The sequence below is a fragment of the Hyla sarda genome, chromosome 2, assembly GCF_029499605.1.
Source record: "Hyla sarda isolate aHylSar1 chromosome 2, aHylSar1.hap1, whole genome shotgun sequence".
Lineage (NCBI taxonomy): Eukaryota > Metazoa > Chordata > Amphibia > Anura > Hylidae > Hyla > Hyla sarda.
In genome coordinates, this window is record NC_079190.1 from 322,529,035 (window position 1) to 322,547,383 (window position 18,349).

An 18,349-nucleotide genomic window follows, 5' to 3' on the forward strand; every position below is an offset into this window, starting at 1 on the left:
ACCCTTTCCTTGCAACACTGCCACTATATATATATATATATAAATATATATATATATATATATCTCAAAGGAAGACAGCGGCACTCACGAAATGCAGGTGAATAGTGTGTGGCTTTATTCACAAAGCATCAAGAAATAGCGACTTTTCAGCCTTCTCACAAGGCCTTTGTCAAGCAATGGTAAGTACACAGTGCTGAGTATATATACATATCAGGTGTGATACAATTAGTGACATAATCAATGACGTAGTATATTTACAAAATAAACAGCAAACCGCATGTGCGTTATGATCATAGGCGTGCGGGCACAAATACAAACACTACATATACATCAGGTATCCGGCGCCCATAAACTCAATCAAATAGTGCAAAACAAATAAAATTGCTGTACATAAAGAGTCCAAACAATAGGTGCTATTAAGCAAGGTTGGTGTACCTTCCGGTGGGGAGGAGGAGTCCCGGCACATGCGTCACACGCCGGAACCTGTGGAAACACTGTATGGGGTACGGTGTAGACAGAGTTCGCACCATTTCCGGGAAGGGAACTTAGATGGATTTATACTTTGAACACTCTGAAACCAGCAGGTCTCAATACTGAATATAAAATTAGTCACAAAATTTGTAACCCCATATCATATATGTCTCCAATGTATTGTATGTTAGGGAATACCCCCATCGTCATAGGTGTAGGTTGAAGTACTTTTTTATTACCACTATGTGTGTATTCACTTTTTTTGTTTGCCTTTCCCTAGGAGGAGGTGGAGAGCGACACATGTGGAATACGCTGGACATGGGAAACACTGTTGGGTATAGCCACGACTCACACTCTACCATGGTCTACACATCTGGGTACAGAACACCCCATTACCATAGATACGAGCAAATGTACAGCCGAACACAAAGATGGCCAGGTGGATGCCCGGAAGACCCAGAAACAGTGAGCGGACCGATACACTGTCACCCAGATGGGCAACCACCAGGGATAGACAGCAAGTCGGGTAAGTCTGTAAGAATGGATACCGTTCTGAGACAACCGCCCCTTTACATGGGTTCTTCCCCACCCCCACGATGTGCTAGTATAACTAGCGTTAGGCAGTACAAAAGCTCATGCAGGATCGGAAGTATGGGGTTTCCAGGACCCAAGATGGCGCACTCTCCACCGAACTAACAAGACGCATGCGCACGGAGATCCATGTGCTATTGTTTATCCACGTCATCCTCTGCCCCGCACCGGAAATGGTGCGAACGCTGTCTACACCGTACCCCATACAGTGTTTCCACAGGTTCCGGCGTGTGACGCATGTGCCGGGAGTCCTCCTCCCCACCGGAAGGTACACCAACCTTGCTTAATAGCACCTTTTGTTTGGACTCTTTATGTACAGCAATTTTATTTGTTTTGCACTATTTGATTGAGTTTATGGGCGCCGGATACCTGATGTATATGTAGTGTTTGTATTTGTGCCCGCACGCCTATGATCATAACGCACATGCGGTTTGCTGTTTATTTTGTAAACATACTACGTCATTGATTATGTCACTAATTGTATCACACCTGATATGTATATATACTCAGCACTGTGTACTTACCATTGCTTGACAAAGGCCTTGTGAGAAGGCTGAAACGTCGCTATTTCTTGATGCTTTGTGAATAAAGCCACACACTATTCACCTGCATTTCGTGAGTGCCGCTGTCTTCCTTTGATATTTACCTGGGACTTGGGACCGAGTCAACCAGCGAGCACCATCCTGCACACCGTAGTGCTGCCCGTTTCTTTTTACTATATATATATATATATATATTATTTTTAAATATATATTTTTATGTACACTTTGTGCAAGGAGGAGCACTGCCACAGCCCTGCAAAATGACTTCTGGCATGCCACAAATGTGCATGTGTCCACTCAAAAGGTCAGAAACAGACTCCATGAGGGTGGTATGAGGGCCCGACATCCACAAGTTGGGGTTGTGCTTACAGCCCAACACCGTGCAGGAAGTTTTGCATATGCCAGAGAACACCAAGATTGGCAAATTCGCCACTCGCACCCTGTGCTCTTCACAGATGTACCAGGTTCACACTGAGCACATGTGAAAAACTTGAAAGAGTCTGGAGACACCGTGGAGAACGTTCTGCTGCCTGCAACATTCTCCAGCATGACCGATTTGGCAGTGGGTCAGTAATGGAGTGGGGTAGCATTTCTTTGAGGGGCCGCACAACCCTCCATGTGCTTGCCAGAGGTAGCCTGACTGTCTTTAGGTACCGAGATGAGATCCTCAGATCCCTTGTGAGACCATATGCTGGTTAGATTAGTTCATTTATTCAGATCTAGGATGTGTTATCTTAGTGTTCCCTCAGTTCATATAAATATATATATATATATATGTATATACAGGGTGGGCCATTTATATGGATACACCTTAAGAAAATGGGAATGGTTGGTGATATTAACTTCCTGTTTGTGGCACATTAGTATATGCGAGGGGGTAAACTTTTCAAGATGGGTGGTGACCATGGCGGCCATTTTGAAGTCGGCCATTTTTAATCCAACTTTAGCTTTTTCAATAGGAAGAGGGTCATGTGACACATCAAACTTATTGGGAATTTCACAAGAAAAGCAATGATGTGCTTGGTTTTAACGTAACTTTATTCCTTCATGAATTATTTACAAGTTTCTGATCACTTAAAAATGTGTTCAATGTGCTGTCCATTGTGTTGGATTGTCAATGCAACCCTCTTCTCCCACTCTTCACACACTGACAGCAACACCGCAGGAGAAATGCTAGCACAGGCTTCGATGGAAACCGATAGGAGACCCACTATTCGAGCTTTACCTCTCAAAGAAATAAGATCCTTGTGAAGAATCTGACGAATTTCCATCCAAATAGTATATAGCTTCCTGGTAGGAAGGCTCAGGGTGGTAGATCGGGTGTTGATCAGAAAACCCAGGAATTCAACTTCTCGAGATGGAAGTAGAATGGACTTTTTGTGGTTGATAATGAAACCTAGGTTGGAAAGAAGAGATAATGTCCAGTTCCTGTGTGAGAGAAGAGGAGTTTCAGGATTGGGCCATGATGAGAATATCGTCGATGTATATAATGAGGCGTACTCCTTGACTTCTGAGTAATGCAACAATGAGTTTCAGAAGTTTTGTGAAACACCATGGGGCTGATGATAGGCCGAATGGAAGGCAGGTGAATTGTCGTTTCTGATTGTCCCAAATGAGTTGAAGACATGTTTGAGATGAGGGATGAATCGGAATCTTTTAGGTCTATCTTGATTAACCAATTGTCTTTTAGCAATATATCTCTTAGGAGGTGAATGCCCTCCATTTTGAAATGTCTGTACACAAAGTTGTTGAGTAGTTTGAGATTGATTACGGGTCTGTGACCTCCATCTTTCTTTTTCACAAGGAATAAATTGCTGATGAAGCCCGGAGTATTTTGAGGGACAGGTATGATGGCTGTTTTGTATAAGATCGTCTATTTCTGATTCAATGTCTGTTATTGAGAATTGGATAGGATGAGGGAGGGTGTGATTGGTAGGAGCCTCAGGATTGTTGTCTAGGGACATAAAGGCCGGAGAAGCGGCTCCTCCCTTTTCCGGCCCTAACAAAAACACGGTTTGAGGAAACCTTTTTTAGGGAGGTTTGGGCTTTGTTGATTGAAGAGAAGAAACCCACATACTTTCCCATCTCGTGAATAAACTCCTCCCCAAAAACATGCCTTCAGTGGGGCGATTGGGTTCATTGGAGACAAGGTTTGTGAGTTGGGGGTCTATTTTCATGAGAATAGCGCTCAGTTGATAGGGCTGTATTGGCGTTGCCAAGAAAACAAGCAGCACGTTGGGCCCAACATTTCAAAATTTCTGTATTGACAGGTTTTGAGGAATTAAAAAAAATCCTCCACTAAATTTAAAATTTTAGATAAAGGGCCTAAAACATCCAGTAATTTGTCTTGACAGGCTCTGAAGCTTCTGTCAATCCCCCTTTTTTGGATTCTTGCCCAATTTCATGAGGAATTTATTGAGTATAGGGTCCAGATCCGGGGTTAGGGATGAACTATAGGGAAGGGTAGGCCTGGGACATTCTGCTTTTAATTTATTACGGGTGGATTTATCTAAACTTTTGTTCATGCGAATGGATAAGAATTTGGCCACAGTTGGGGAGCCATTCCCCTGATCTAGGGTGGCAGATCAGAGACTGATCGAAATATGAAGGGTCCGACTCCGAAGTTGCTGGTTCGTCCTGTATATCAGGGTCCTCTATTATTTCTCCGCTCTCTTGTGAGAGGTACACAAATTATCTATATCATAATTCTCATTATAGGTCTGTCCTCAATTGTAAATTCTTGGCCAAACCCTTTGGAGTGCTTCCTTGGGGGAACATAGCCGTCAGAGCAATAATGTCTCTTAGTGACTGCTTTTCTGGGGACGTTAAAGCCTTTAGCTAGTTTAGATATGGATGTTGCAGGGGACCAATATTAGTCTGAGGGGGTTTTGGGATTTACAATGGAAGGGCGAGACAGCACCATAGATATTGATTTAGAAATACTGTCCTGTACAACAGTGACCCCGGATTGGACTGCGGTATGGACAGAGCGGGTTACAGAGCCATCAACATTTTGGAGGTGTTCATGAGTAACAAAGTCAGAATTCAAAGGTTGAGGGCAAGTCTCTCTGGAGAGATTTCTGGCGTCCTCCGACATATCCATGTAAAATATTAATTCATTTTGCTAATGAATATAGAAATAACTATATCTGGATATGAATGAAGGTATGGGGAAATACCTTAGTGTACTATTGGTAAATTAGTAGTATATATACCACAATAGAAAGATTTAATACTGTAAAAAGTAGTGGTTATGCTTTTAGAAAAACAGAAAGATTGCCACTAGATGGATCAGTAAGTAATATCAGTAAAATATAGCCAATCACCATCAATGGGAGGGAACTGTAGTGAAGAAGATGCCGTCCTGACTGACAGAATTCGTGCAGAAACTGCAGGTGATCACCGCTCTGCAGCAAAGATCGCAAGACTACGCGCAGTGCGGGAAGAAATGGCGGCGATGACGCAGGAGAAAAAAAAACAGGAGAAGAGGCCCCAGAAGTGCTGTGAAAGCAGCGGGGACCCGGAGAAAGAGGTTTGTATAGGTAAATAGAACTGTACAATATAGAGAAAGAACAACTGTAAAACCGGAGATTAAGATAAAAAAATATATAGGGGAGTAATAGAAGGGTATGTAAATCACTACTGAATCAGCAATACTTTTAAATTATTAATGATAAAAGTCAAAATAACCATTGAATCACCTATAATTATAGGAATTTAAATGGGAAATAACATATGTATATTTGGTAAAATAAAGTATAAATAAAATACAAAATTATATATTATGAAAGAATAGAAAAGGGGAAGAAAATTAAAGTATATGGTGTGAACTATGAAATATAAATAAATGAAATTAGGAGACAAAAATACTCATCTGTTCCACTGCTGAGCAGCAAAAGAAGAAGGAAGATATTATACTAACTGTCAAATATATGTCATATGCTGTATTCTGATTGGTTACACAGCAGGATGGCATGTTTGACTATTCCATGCTTATGTTTTTTCAAGTTTTCTGATTTATTTATTCACATATATACTTTTGCTGCTGAGTAAAAGAGGTTTTAAAGCATATTAGGAGCGTCTTGTATCTCAATAAAATTTATTTCAACGTAGCAAAATGTACACAAAAGAAAGCTGTGAGAAAACATGCTAGAAAGAGCTTTTTCAAGAGCTCTGCCTGGGGTGGTGTAGTTTTGCAAAAAATTGCACTTTACTGACCACTGCATACACAACTAGTAAAAAATAAAAAAAGGGTCCAGAGTCCGTTCTGCAAAAATTACTTGATACACAGGGATGACTAAAATTGCAGAAAATTTCAAAAAAATACACCAATCTAAAAAACAAAAGCCAATGATAAATGATAAATTTCCTCCCAATGAGTTAAATCCCTTTCCCTTTGTGGCCTTGAAGTGACTTGTTAACTTTATTCAGTGGCTCAGTAAGTATGATTACAAGGATGCCAGATTTGTTTAAAATTTTGTTTGCTTTACATTGCCATATTATGACCCATACATAGCCCCTTTTATGTGCAGTGAAGTTTAGATGACTTCTACTTTAACCCTTTAAGGACCCAGCCAATTTTCACTGTAGGACCCGGCCATTTTTTGCACATCTGACCACTTTCACTTTAAGCATTAATAACTCTGGGATGCTTTTACCTTTTATTCTCATTCCAAGATTGTTTTTTTCGTGATATATTCTACTTTATGTTAGTAGTAAAATTTTGTCGATACTTGCATCATTTCTTGGTGAAAAATTCCAAAATTTGATGAAAAAATTTAAAATTTTGCATTTTTTTTTTTACTTTGAAGCTCTCTGCTTACAAGGAAAATGAATATTCCAAATAAATTATATATTAATTCACATATACAATATGTCTACTTTATGTTTGCATCATAAAGTTGACATGTTTTTACTTTTGGAAGACACCAGAGGGCTTCAAAGTTCAGCAGCAATTTTCCAGTTTTTCACAAAAGTTTCAAAATCGAAATTTTTCAGGGACCAGTTCTGTTTTGAAGTGGATTTGAAGGGCCTTCTTATTAGAAATACCCCATAAATGACCCCATTATAAAAAACTGCACCCCTCAAAGTATTCAAAATGACATTCAAAAGGTTTGTTAACCCTTTAGGTGTTTCACAGGAATAACAGCAAATTGAAGGAGAAAATTCAAAATCTTCATTTTTTACACTGGCATGTTCGTGTAGACCCAGTTATTGAATTTTTACAAGGGGTAAAAGGAGAGAAATCTTCCTAAAATGTGTAACCCAATTTCTCTCGAGTAAGAAAATACCTCATATGTGTATGTCAAGTGTTCGGCGGACGCAGTAGAGGGCTCAGAAGGGAAGGAGCGACTGTGGGATTTTGGAGAGCGAGTTTTTCTGAAATGGTTTTTGGGGGGCATGTCACATTTAGGAAGCCCCTATGGAGCCAGAACAGCGAAAAAAAAAAAAAACACACATGGCATACTATTTTGGAAACTACACCCCTCAAGGCACGTAACAAGGGGTCCAGTGAACCTTAGCACCCCACAGGTGTTTGACGACTTTTCGTTAAAGTTGGATGTGTAAATTATTTTTTTCCACTAAAATGCTAGTTTTCCCTCAAATAAATTTTTTTTGCAAGGGGTAATAGGACAAATGCCCCCCAAAATTTGTAACCCCATCTCTTCTGAGTATGGAAATACTCCATGTGTGGACGTCAAGTGCACTGCGGGCACACTACAATGCGCAGAAGAGAAGGAGCGTCATTGAGCTTTTGGGAAAAAAAATTGTTTGGAATGGAAGTCAGGGGCCATGTGCGTTTACAAAGCCCCCCGTGGTGCCAGAACAGTGGACCCCCCCCCCCCCACGTGACCCCATTTTGGAAACTACACCCCTCACAGAATTTAATAAGGGGTGCAGTTAGTATTTACACTCCACTGGCGTTTGACAGATCTTTGGAACAGTGGGCTGTGCAAATGAAAAATGACATTTTTCATTTTCACGGACAATTGTTCCAAAAAACTGTCAGACACATGTGGGGTGTAAATGCTCACTGTACCCCTTATTACATTACGTGAGGGGTGTAGTTTCCAAAATGGGGGTATTTCTTTTTTTGCGTTTATGTCAGAACCGCTGTAAAATCAGCCACCCCTGTGCAAATCACCAATTTAGGCCTCAAATGTACATAGTGCGCTCTCACTCCTGAGCCTTGTTGTGCGCCCGCCGAGCATTTTACGCCCACATATTGGGTATTCAGGAGAAATTGTGTTTCAAGTTTTGGGGGTCTTTTTTTTCCCCTTTTACCACTTGTGAAAATAAAAAGTATGGGGCAACACCAGCATGTTAGTGTAATTATTTTTTTTTTTTCAAGCTGGTGTAGCCCCCAACTTTGTACTGCAATTTCTCCCTAGTACGGAAATACCCCATGTGTGGCCCTAAACTGTTTCCTTGAAATACGACAGTGCTCCGAAGTGAGAGACCACCATGCTCATTTGAGGACTAAATTAGGGATTGCATAGGGGTAGACATAGGGGTATTCTACGCCAGTGATTCCCAAACAGAGTGCCTCCAGCTGTTGCTAAATTTCCCAGCATGCCTGGACACTAAGTGGCTGTCCGGAAATGCTGGGAGTTGTTGTTTTGCACAGCTGGAGGCTCCGTTTTGGAAACACTGCCATACAATACGTTTTTAATTTTTATTGGGGAGGGGTCGACAGTGTAAGGGGGTGTATATGTTGTGTTTTACCCTTTATTATGTGTTCGTGTAGTGTATTGTAGTGTTTTTAGGGTACATTCACACTGGCGTGTTACAGTGAGTTTCCAGTTAGGAGTTTGCACCGCGGCGAAAAATTTGCCGCAGCCAAAACTTGAAGCAGGAAACTTACTGTAAACCTGTCCGTGTGAATGTACCCTGTACTTTCACCTGGGGGGGGGCAAACCTCCAGCTGTTTCAAAACTACAACTCCCAGCATGTACTGACAGACCGTGCATGCTGTGAGTTGTACTTTTGCAACAGCTGGAGGCACACTGGTTGGAAAACCTTCAGTTCGGTTCTGTTACCTAACTCAGTATTTTCCAACCAGTGTGCCTCCAGCTGTTGCAAAACTACAACTCCCAGCATGTACTGATCGCCAAAGGGCATGCTGGGAGATGTAGTTATGCAATAGCAGGAGGTACGCAACCACAAGTCCCAGCATGCCGAGACAGCTGTTTGGACATGCTGGGATTTGCAGTTTTGCAACATCTGGAGGGCTACAGTTTTAGAGAACACTGCAGTGATCTCCAAACTGTGGTCCACCAGCTGTTGCAAAACTACAAATCCCAGCATGCCCAGACTGCAAACAGCTGTTTGGGCATGCTAGGAGTTGTAGTTTTCCAAGATCTGGAGGAATACAGTTTAGAGATCACTATATAGTGGTCTCTAACTGTAGCCCTCCAGCTGTTGCAAAACTACATATTCCAGCATGCCCAAACAGCTGTCTGGGAATGCTGGGAGTTATAGTTTTGCAACATCTGGAGGGCTCCAGATGTTGCTAGGCAACTCACCGGCTTCCGTCGGATCCAGCCGCACGTCATCGCCGCCTGCCGATCTCAGTCGTCCGCCGGATCGGTAAATGGATCTTCAGCGCCGGTCCTCTGTAGTTTCCCCGTTCTGCCCCGCCTATTGTGGGTGGGCAGGACAGGGAAAACGAAAGTTAACCCCCCCCCCGCCCCCAATCTGCTATTGGTGGTCGCGTCTAGACCACCACTAGCAGGGATAGGAGGGGTGGCACCCCTGCCATCTCACTACTAAGCCCTTCAGGGGCATCGTGGGTGTCTTCTCCATGACGTACGCCATGGGTCCTTAAGTACCAGGGTGTCATGATATACACGTACGTCAAAGGTCCTTAACCCCTTCACGACGAGCGATGTACATGTACGGCGCCGCGAAGTGTCACGAAGTGTACATGTACGTCGCGGGGTTCCGGGAGCGCCGCGTCACCGGTAGCGGTGATCGGGCCGGGATGACTGCTGTTATCTAACAGCAGGCATCCCGGCACATCGCCGAGGGGGGTCCTGAGACCCCCCCATGACCGCGATGGACGCAAATCGCAGGTCAATTCAGGCCTGCGATCTGCGCGATTCCGGGTCACTGGCGACTCTCGATCCACCTGAAGGGATAGGAGTTTGGTGGCAGGGGTACCGGGGGAGGGGGGGGGGGGGTTAAATTTCGGTTCCCCCACTTTGCCCACCTATCGGTGACCAGGCAAAAAGGGGGAACTGTCCAGGGAAGGTCGGCGCCGAAGGTCCCTTACCTGGATCCCGGATCGCGATCCTCCATGCGGGGATCCCCCACGTGCGGCAGCAGCAATAAATCCGGGTCCTGCTAGTTGAGTTGTTGCCTAGCAACATCCGGAGGGCCACAGTTTACAGTGGTCTCTAAACCGTGGCCCTCCAGATGTTGCAAAACTACAACTCCCAGCATGCCCAGACAGCTGTTTGCTGTGTGGGCATGCTGGGACTTGTAGTTTTGCAATATTTAGAGGGGTTCAGGTTGTAGATCACTAAGTGGGCATGCTGTGAGTTGTAGTTTTGCAACATCTGGAGGGCCACAGTTTTGAGACCACTGGACAGTGATTTACAACCTGAACCCCTCTAAATCTTGCAAAACTACAAGTCCCGGCATTCAGGAACAGCATAAGGCTGTCTTGGCATGCTGGGAGTTGTACTTGCGTGCCTCCAGCCGTTGCATAACTACATCTCCCAGCATGCCCTTCCGCAATCAGTACATGGTGTGAGTTGTAGTTTTGCAACAGCTGGAGGCACACTGGTTGGAAAATACTGAGTTAGGTCATAGAACCTAACTCAAGGTTTTCCAACCAGTGTGCCTCCAGCTGTTGCAAAACTACAACTCCCAGCATGCATGGTCTGTCAGTGCATGCTGGGAGTTGTAGTTTTGACCCCCCCTCCCATGTGAATGTACAGGCTACATTCACACTGGCGGTAGATTACAGCAAGTTCCCCGCTTCAAATTTGAGCTGCGGCAAATTTTCCGCCGCAGCTCAAACTCCTAGCTGGAGACTCAGTGTAATCTCCTTCCAGTGTGAATGTAACCTAAAAACACTACACTACACTAACATAAAATAAAGAGTAAAACACTACATATACACACGTACACTGCATTTTTACACTAACATTCTGGTGTTGCCCTATACTTTTCATTTTCACAAGAAGTAAAAGGGAAAAACGCCCCCCAAAATTAGTAACGCAATTTCTCCCGAGTACGGAGATACACCATATGTGGGCGCAAAGTGCTCTGGGGGCACACAACAAGGCCCAGAAGGGAGAGTGCGCCATGTACATTTGAGGTGATTTGCACAGGGGTGGCTGATTGTTACAGCGGTTCTGACAAACGCAAAAAAAAAAAAAAAAAAAACACCCACATGTGACCCCATTTTGGAAACTACACCCCTCACGGAATGTAATGAGGGGTGCAGTGAGAATTTACACCCCACAGGTGTCTGACGGATCTTTGGAACAGTGGTCCGTGAAAATGAAAAATTTTGCACAGCCCACTGTTCCAAAGATCTGTCAGACACCAGTGGGGGGTAAATGCTCACTGTACCCCTCATTACATTCTGTGAGGGATCTAGTTTCCAAAATGGTATGCCATGTGTTTTTTTTTTTGCTGTCCTGGCACCATAGGGGCTTCCTAAATGCGACATGCCCCCCGAGCAAAATTTGCTCTCAAAAAGCCAAATATGACGTCTTCTCTTCTGAGCAATGTAGTTCGCCTGCAGTGCACTTCAGGTCCACTTATGGGGTACCTCCATACTCAGAAGAGATGGTGTTACAAATTTTTTTTTGGGGGGGGGGTCTTTTCTGCTATTAACCCTTGCAAAAATGTGAAATTTGGGGGGGAACCCCACATTTTAGTGAAAATTATTATTTTTTTTTTTTTTACATATGCAAAAGTCGTGAAACACCTGTGGGGTATTAAGGCTCACTTTATTCCTTGTTATGTTCCTCAAGGGGTCTAGTTTCCAAAATGGTATGCCATGTGTTTTTTTTTTTTTTTTTTGCTGTTCTGGCACCATATGGGCTTCCTAAATGCCACATGCCCTCCAAAAACCTTTTCAGAAAAACGTACTCTCCAAAATCCCCTTGTCGCTCCTTCACTTCTGAGCCCTCTACTGCGCCCGCCGAACACTTTACATAGACATATGAGGTATGTGCTTACTCGAGAGAAATTGGGTTACACATACAAGTATAAATTTTCTCCTTTTACCCCTTGTAAAAATTCAAAAATTGGGTCTACAACAACATGAGGGTGTAAAAAATGAAGATTTTGAATTTTCTCCTTCACTTTGCTGCTTTTCCTGGGAAACACTTAAAGGGCTAAAACACTTACTGAATGCCATTTTGAATACTTTTGGGGGTGCAGTTTTTATAATGGGGTCATTTATGGGGTATTTCTAATATGAAGACTCTTCAAATCCACTTCAAACCTGAACTGGTCCCTGAAAAATTGTAAGTTTGAAAATTTTGTGAAAAATTGGAAAATTGCTGCTGAACTTTGAAGCCTTCTGGTGTCTTCCAAAAGTGAAAACTTGCCAATTTTATGATGCAATCATAAAGTTGACATATTGTATATGTGATCAAAAAAATATATATTTGGAATATCCATTTTCCTTACAAGCAGAGAGCTTCAAAGTTTGAAAAATGCTAAATGCCGATAATCACGATTTTGGGCATTATCGGTATCGGCAATTACCTTGCCGATAATGCCCCCCCGTCACCGTCAGTGCGCACAGTGACAGCTCAGGAGGACGCCACCGGAGCCAGATGTAGAGTGGACCCCGGGAACAGGTAATTATAAAACCGGGGATGGGGGAGGCAATGGGGCCGGGGCGGTGTGGGGGAGTGGTGGCGGTGAAAGGACTCAGGACCCCCGGACAGGCAGGAGGAGAGTAGCGGGTGGCGGCGGCGGTCTATGGCACCGCAAAAGCCACTGCAGTTCATTGATTTAAATCAATGATCTGCAGCGGTGTCACGGGGGTAAATAGCCGATAACTTATACCGGCCCTAACCTCCACCGATTATCGGTATCGGCCCTAAAAACTTTATATCGGTCGATCGCAAGCCGGAACCTGCAGTGTATGACGCGAGCACCCTTACGATGCTCGCGGTCATACACAGGACATAAATGTACGTCCTGGTGCGGGAAGTCCCGCCAAACAAGGACGTACATTTACGTCCGTGGTCGTTAAGGGGTTAAGCAACTTTCAGTTTTCACTTTGCAGTGGTTGAGAAATTTATGAAGTGCAAACGTTGTACATAGGCATGAAAAAAAAAAAAGTTTCACACCACTCCAAAAAGTCACAAACCTAAGCCAGGTCAGACTTTTAAAAATTCACACAAAAAGTCACAGAGGAGAGGAGAAAACATACAAAATGGTGTCCTTAAGTAAATTTATTGGTATTTGCTTATGTGTGCCAAATTTATCAACCCCCTTGATAGTGGGGATTGATGATAAATGTGTCATACAAAAGCAAAAAAATTAAAGAGTGGACTTCTAAACTTCCTTACCAAAGAAAACAATAAATTGCCCCTATATCTTCATCTACTAATTCAAACCAAAACAATGATCAAATGTAGTAAGTGGGTTTATAAAGGTTTTATTAGCTGGGCAAGGTACACAGTACTTACAAATACAGCTAATTAAAAAAATGAACAAAAAAGAAATCTGAAAAAATATCATATAAAATAAAAATATGTACAAATATTTTGTTAAGTAACAAATCCATAATTTATGTCTGCTCTAACTCTCCAGACATACACAATGTCAGAAATATAACATTTCCACATGCAAATTTGATATTGATATACATAAGGAAAACCACCTGGATTTCACATTTGTCACATTATTTGTTCAGATTACAGCAAGTTCTTGTCATATTTTAGCAACCTCCATGGTTGCAATCTATACTGATAATATGACTACTCTAATTGAGGGACAGAAAGAGAGCTATTTTACAACATTATGTAACTGTGGACATGAGTGATTGAAAAGGCAAAAGATAATTTATGCTCAATAACTGTAAATTTCTGCATTATTTTGGATTTTCATTTTAAAAGTAAAATTTCATGTAAAGCCTTCTGCCACATGGTTGCAATCATACAACTACCTTTTAAGAAATCATATTTTTTTTTTTTCAATATAATAAGCAGTATATACAGCAGTGACCAAAGAGCAAACAAAACTGTAGACGTAGACATGCTTTAGGCGAAATCAGACATTTTATATAAAAGGTTTTTAGGGTATAAAGCAGTGGCATGACTGTATGTCTAATTTGCACATATTTTTAAACTCTAATATCTCGGTGTTGGAAGGGTCAATTTACCAATGAGAAGTATGTACAGATTCAAGGTAAAAACCCAATACAACCATGCACTTACTTTATTCCCTAAATACCTGCTGACAGGTCAGCCTTAATTCTGTTTTACCAATACAATTTTTTCTTTACTGTGGAAAAAATAAGATTTTGCATATATTAAGACAAATTGATCTCTAAATCAGGTGCCTTTGTTTTTAATATCAATTATTTAAAAAAAAAATTGAGCTGAGTACATGGACCACTGAGTAACAATGTTGCTACATTAGACTCCCAGTTTTTGCTAATATTTTGGTAGTCACAGCCCAAGCTTGCTAAGCCTTCGTCAGGCATGTGTTAGTCCTTTAAGAAATTACAAATGTAATCCCACTCCCAAGGGGACACAGTCCTTCATGGACCAGCAGAAAGGTTAACGGGGTATCCCAGCCTCTGCGATCAGATATCTTCTCCCCTATCTAAAGGATCGTAGGGGTCCAGCCGCTGGGACCTCTGCGATCAGACATCTTCTCCCCTATCTTTTGGACAGGGGATAAGGTGTCTCAAGCCAGAATAAACCTTTAGCTTATCACAAATACAGGAGTACACTATTCTATCTTGTGGCTTGGTTTTGCACTAGAACTGCAAGCAAGTTCCTGCAGAGGCTTGGGCCACATTTCTAACCATGGAGATAGTATCACTTTCACAGCAGAACCCCACAATGCTGGTCTATCTGGACTATTCATAGCATTCAGGATAATGGGCAGACTAGATGGGCCAAATGATTCTTATCCAACGACACATTCTATGTCTGAATGTTGATTAATATAAGTGATTAATATAGTTTGTTTAACACTGTTGCATTTGATAAATTATATTTAAACTTTGAGCATCTTTTAACCTGAAAACAAAAACTAAAACACTTTTTTTTGCACAATAAAAAGAAGAAATGTGTGATTTGGTAGAAACTGTACAAAAGCATATACAATTTTTTTTTTTTTTTTTTTTTTTTTTTTATACAGGACAATTACCAGGAGCAAATTAGGATACTTTCCGTGAAAAATGTCAATGTGTCAATTCCTTAATTTAAAAAATCTCATAGGAAACTGATCTAAATATTAAAAACAGTAACTTTTAGTTATATTTTCATTTAATACCTTTAAATACACATTTCCTTTTAAACAGCAAATCTGATCTCAAAGTATATACAGTGCTAGTAGTAAAGCAGAAATAGAACACAACAATTTAACTAAACAAGTAGGCATGATAGAACATCTGTAACAAATGCATAAATGGGAGAACTTAATGACAGGGACACTTTAAGGACACAGTTCCATTTGGTAACCTATGTTGAGGAAGGTTATAAATCTGACAAAGAGTGGAAGTTATAATATTACGGTTCTAGCTTCATCTCTGCAGTGTTCAGGATGTTGCCAGAATGGTTGCATCATCTGTGTAAACATCTCTTCCCTGAGATGAATCCTGGGGAAACAGAAAAATAAGAACATGGACCTAAACAATACAAATAAAACTTTTTGGGGAAAAAAAAAACACTTTACAAATTCAGATTAGAAGTTTTTACCGTTACATCGGCTCCATCTTTTGCTTAATGATACTCCACTTCCTGAATTATAAGAAGAAAAAAAATTATGTAGAGGTTTTCCCCCTTTTTTCCTTTTTGTAGGAAATAAAGGTATAAGTCATTTGAGCATCCACAGTGTTATCTAAATATTTAAAAGTGCTGTTCTGTTGTATGATAAGGTTATATCCCCTTTAACACTGACCATATTTACTAATGCTCTCTAATTCTTAGCGTAAACTTAGAATGCACCACATATCACAGTTGCTCATTCTGTTTGATTAATCAGGCAAATCTTTAGACTTTCTAGTCCAAGTTTAAACCAAAAATTAGTTGGCCTACCCCACTCCAAAATGTTACCACACAAATCAGACCACCTTCCAATAAAGCCACTCTTACTTTCCACTAACCCATGCCCCTTTATAGAGCAGACACAATCGTAAAAAAAAATAAAAAAAGGTTTAAAACTCATAAAAATGTTGCACAACTGTAAGCCAGGTTTTGGCAGAATACTGGCAGATTTACAAAAATAATCTTCTGCATTATAACTATTACATAACTAGATGCAGATTTGAAGCCCTTAAAGACGGACCCATTTTTTTACCTTAATGACAACGTTCTTTTAAAAAAAAATTGGACAGGTGTCTCTTTAAATGGCAATAACTTTAGAACTCTTTCTGAGAGGAGCGATTCTGAGGTTGATTTTTCTTGACATATTGTACTTTATGCATTTTTGTTGACACATGCAGCATTTTTTTTTTTTTTTTTTTTGAAAACTCAAATATTGCGGAAAACTGGAAAACTGGTGTTCACTGTGTGGTAAAAGTGATATTATATTTATTCGGTGGGTCGGTATGATTATGGGGATACCCATTTTATATAGCTTTTTATGTTTTTTTTTAGGTTTCCTTTTCTGAGCAAAATTATTTTTCCCTTTTCTGTGTTATTTTCTGACAGCCATAACTTTTTATTTTTTGTCTGACGCCATTGAGTGAGGGCTTATTTTTTGCGGGACAAGTTGTACTTTTTCTTGGTATAATTTTTGCGATACATTATACCCTTTGATCTTTTTTAATTCCGCAATAAAAATAAATAAAAAAAATGTTAACAGCATTCACCGTGTGGGACAATTTACATTATAGCTTTATAGTATACGTCATAACAGACATGGCAATAATTAGTATCTATATGAATTGTGTTTTTTTTTTATGATAATACATACATTTTATTGGGTTTTATTGGGAAAGGGGCAATTACACTTTATACTTTTATTGAAGAACCTTTTATTACCTTTTTCACAGGTTATACTATGCTGCAATACATTTGTACTGCAGCACAGTATGACCTGATGAGCTGCACACACTACAGCCTGTGCGATCCAGCCTCTGGTGGGATTGACAGCCTGGTCCCAACATCAATCTCCTGAGCTGCACGCAGCAGAGCAGGAGATCGTCAGGACGTATGCATACATCCCATCGCGCGAACATGTCGGGTGCTGGGACGTATGCATACGTCCTATAGCGGGAAGGGGTTAAGGCGTGTTCATATGTTGCTGAAATGATGCAGTGTTTCTGCACCAAAAAAAACAAACAAGTGTACTTAAAATGTACACATGAAAAAAGGAATTCCAAAAACCCGTTACTTAAAATTGTCAAAGCTTTATTGAAAAATCCCAATACATAAAACCAATAAGAAATACCTGGACTAGGATGACTCTGAGGGAGAGTCCGAGCACAGCGGAGGAACTATAATTCAATGTGCATGGTAGCCAAAACACAATACTATAGATGCATATATAATAATATCCTTGTCCAGGTACAGTGGTCCCTCAACATACGATGTTAATTTGTACCAAACGATCCATCGTTTGTCAAATCCATCATATGTTGAGGGATCCGTGCAATGTAAAGTATAGGAAGTTATACTCACCTGTCCCCGCCGCTCCGGACCGCGTCCTCACCGTTCCCGATGCTGTCCCAAGGGCTCCCGATGCTGTCCCGCTGCTCCAGTGTCTTCTTCGGGATCCTCCGGCTTCTTCCGCATCTTCTGCAGGGTCCGGGCCTCCCTTTCTGGTGACATTATTACGCTGCTGCGCCGGCACGGCGTGCGCACTGACGTAATAACAACGCCGGAAAGCGAGGCCCGGACCCTGGAGAAGATACAGAAGACGCTGGAGGATCGCAAAGAGGACCCGGAGCAGCGGGGATATGTAAGTGAACCTGTCCGGGATGCTTAAACTGCTATCCGACAGCAGCTTAAGCATTTTGCGCTGTCGGACAGCAGTTGATGCGATGGCCCCGACATATAAAAGCATTGTATATCGATGCTGACATCGACATGCGATGGCCTCTGAGAGGCCATCGTATGTCGATTTTATCATATGTTGGGGCCATCGCATGTCGGGGGGGTTACTGTATTTAGTATTGGTTTTATGTACTGGTATTTTTCAATAAAGCATTGTTCATTTTAAGTAAAAGGGGTTTTTGTAACTCACCTTTGTTTTCAGATGTGATCTAGACATACACCATGCAGTCACTATGACAATGATATATGGAAGGTGTTATTTTGGAAGGTGTAAATCAGCTGCAGATCAGCTACAACAAATTTACAAAGTTTAACCATTTGCTTAAAGGAGTACTCCGGAGCGCTGGTACTTAAAAAAAACAAAAACAAAGTTTACCTCATCTGATAGCTATTTCAAAGACCTTTCCAACGATACCTCATTTGTCAAATTTGGCCCAGCCATTCCCTTGTAATTGCCACCTGTAGCAGTAAGCAGCCATGTCATAAAGACTACATTTCCCATGTCTCCCTGCGCCAGCTTCCTGTTAGCTG

At 41.5% G+C, this 18,349-nt stretch overlaps 1 protein-coding gene across 12 annotated transcripts in view; it reads right to left on the bottom strand.

The window, feature by feature from the left end:
* Positions 1 to 14,178: 14,178 nt before the first annotated feature.
* NFYA (nuclear transcription factor Y subunit alpha) overlaps positions 14,179 to 18,349 on the bottom strand; it is a 35,152-nt gene continuing 30,981 nt past the window's right edge. For 9 of the 12 annotated variants that reach the window (XM_056557852.1, XM_056557848.1, XM_056557856.1 and 6 more), the window contains one exon: positions 14,179 to 15,417. In XM_056557852.1, coding sequence (XP_056413827.1) covers positions 15,358 to 15,417 — 60 coding nt within the window. In that variant the 3' untranslated portion in view covers positions 14,179 to 15,357. Of the gene's footprint in view, positions 15,448 to 15,517; positions 15,560 to 18,349 lie in introns of all 12 variants that reach the window. The other 3 variants (XM_056557854.1, XM_056557860.1, XM_056557855.1) reach the window with 2 other exon arrangements.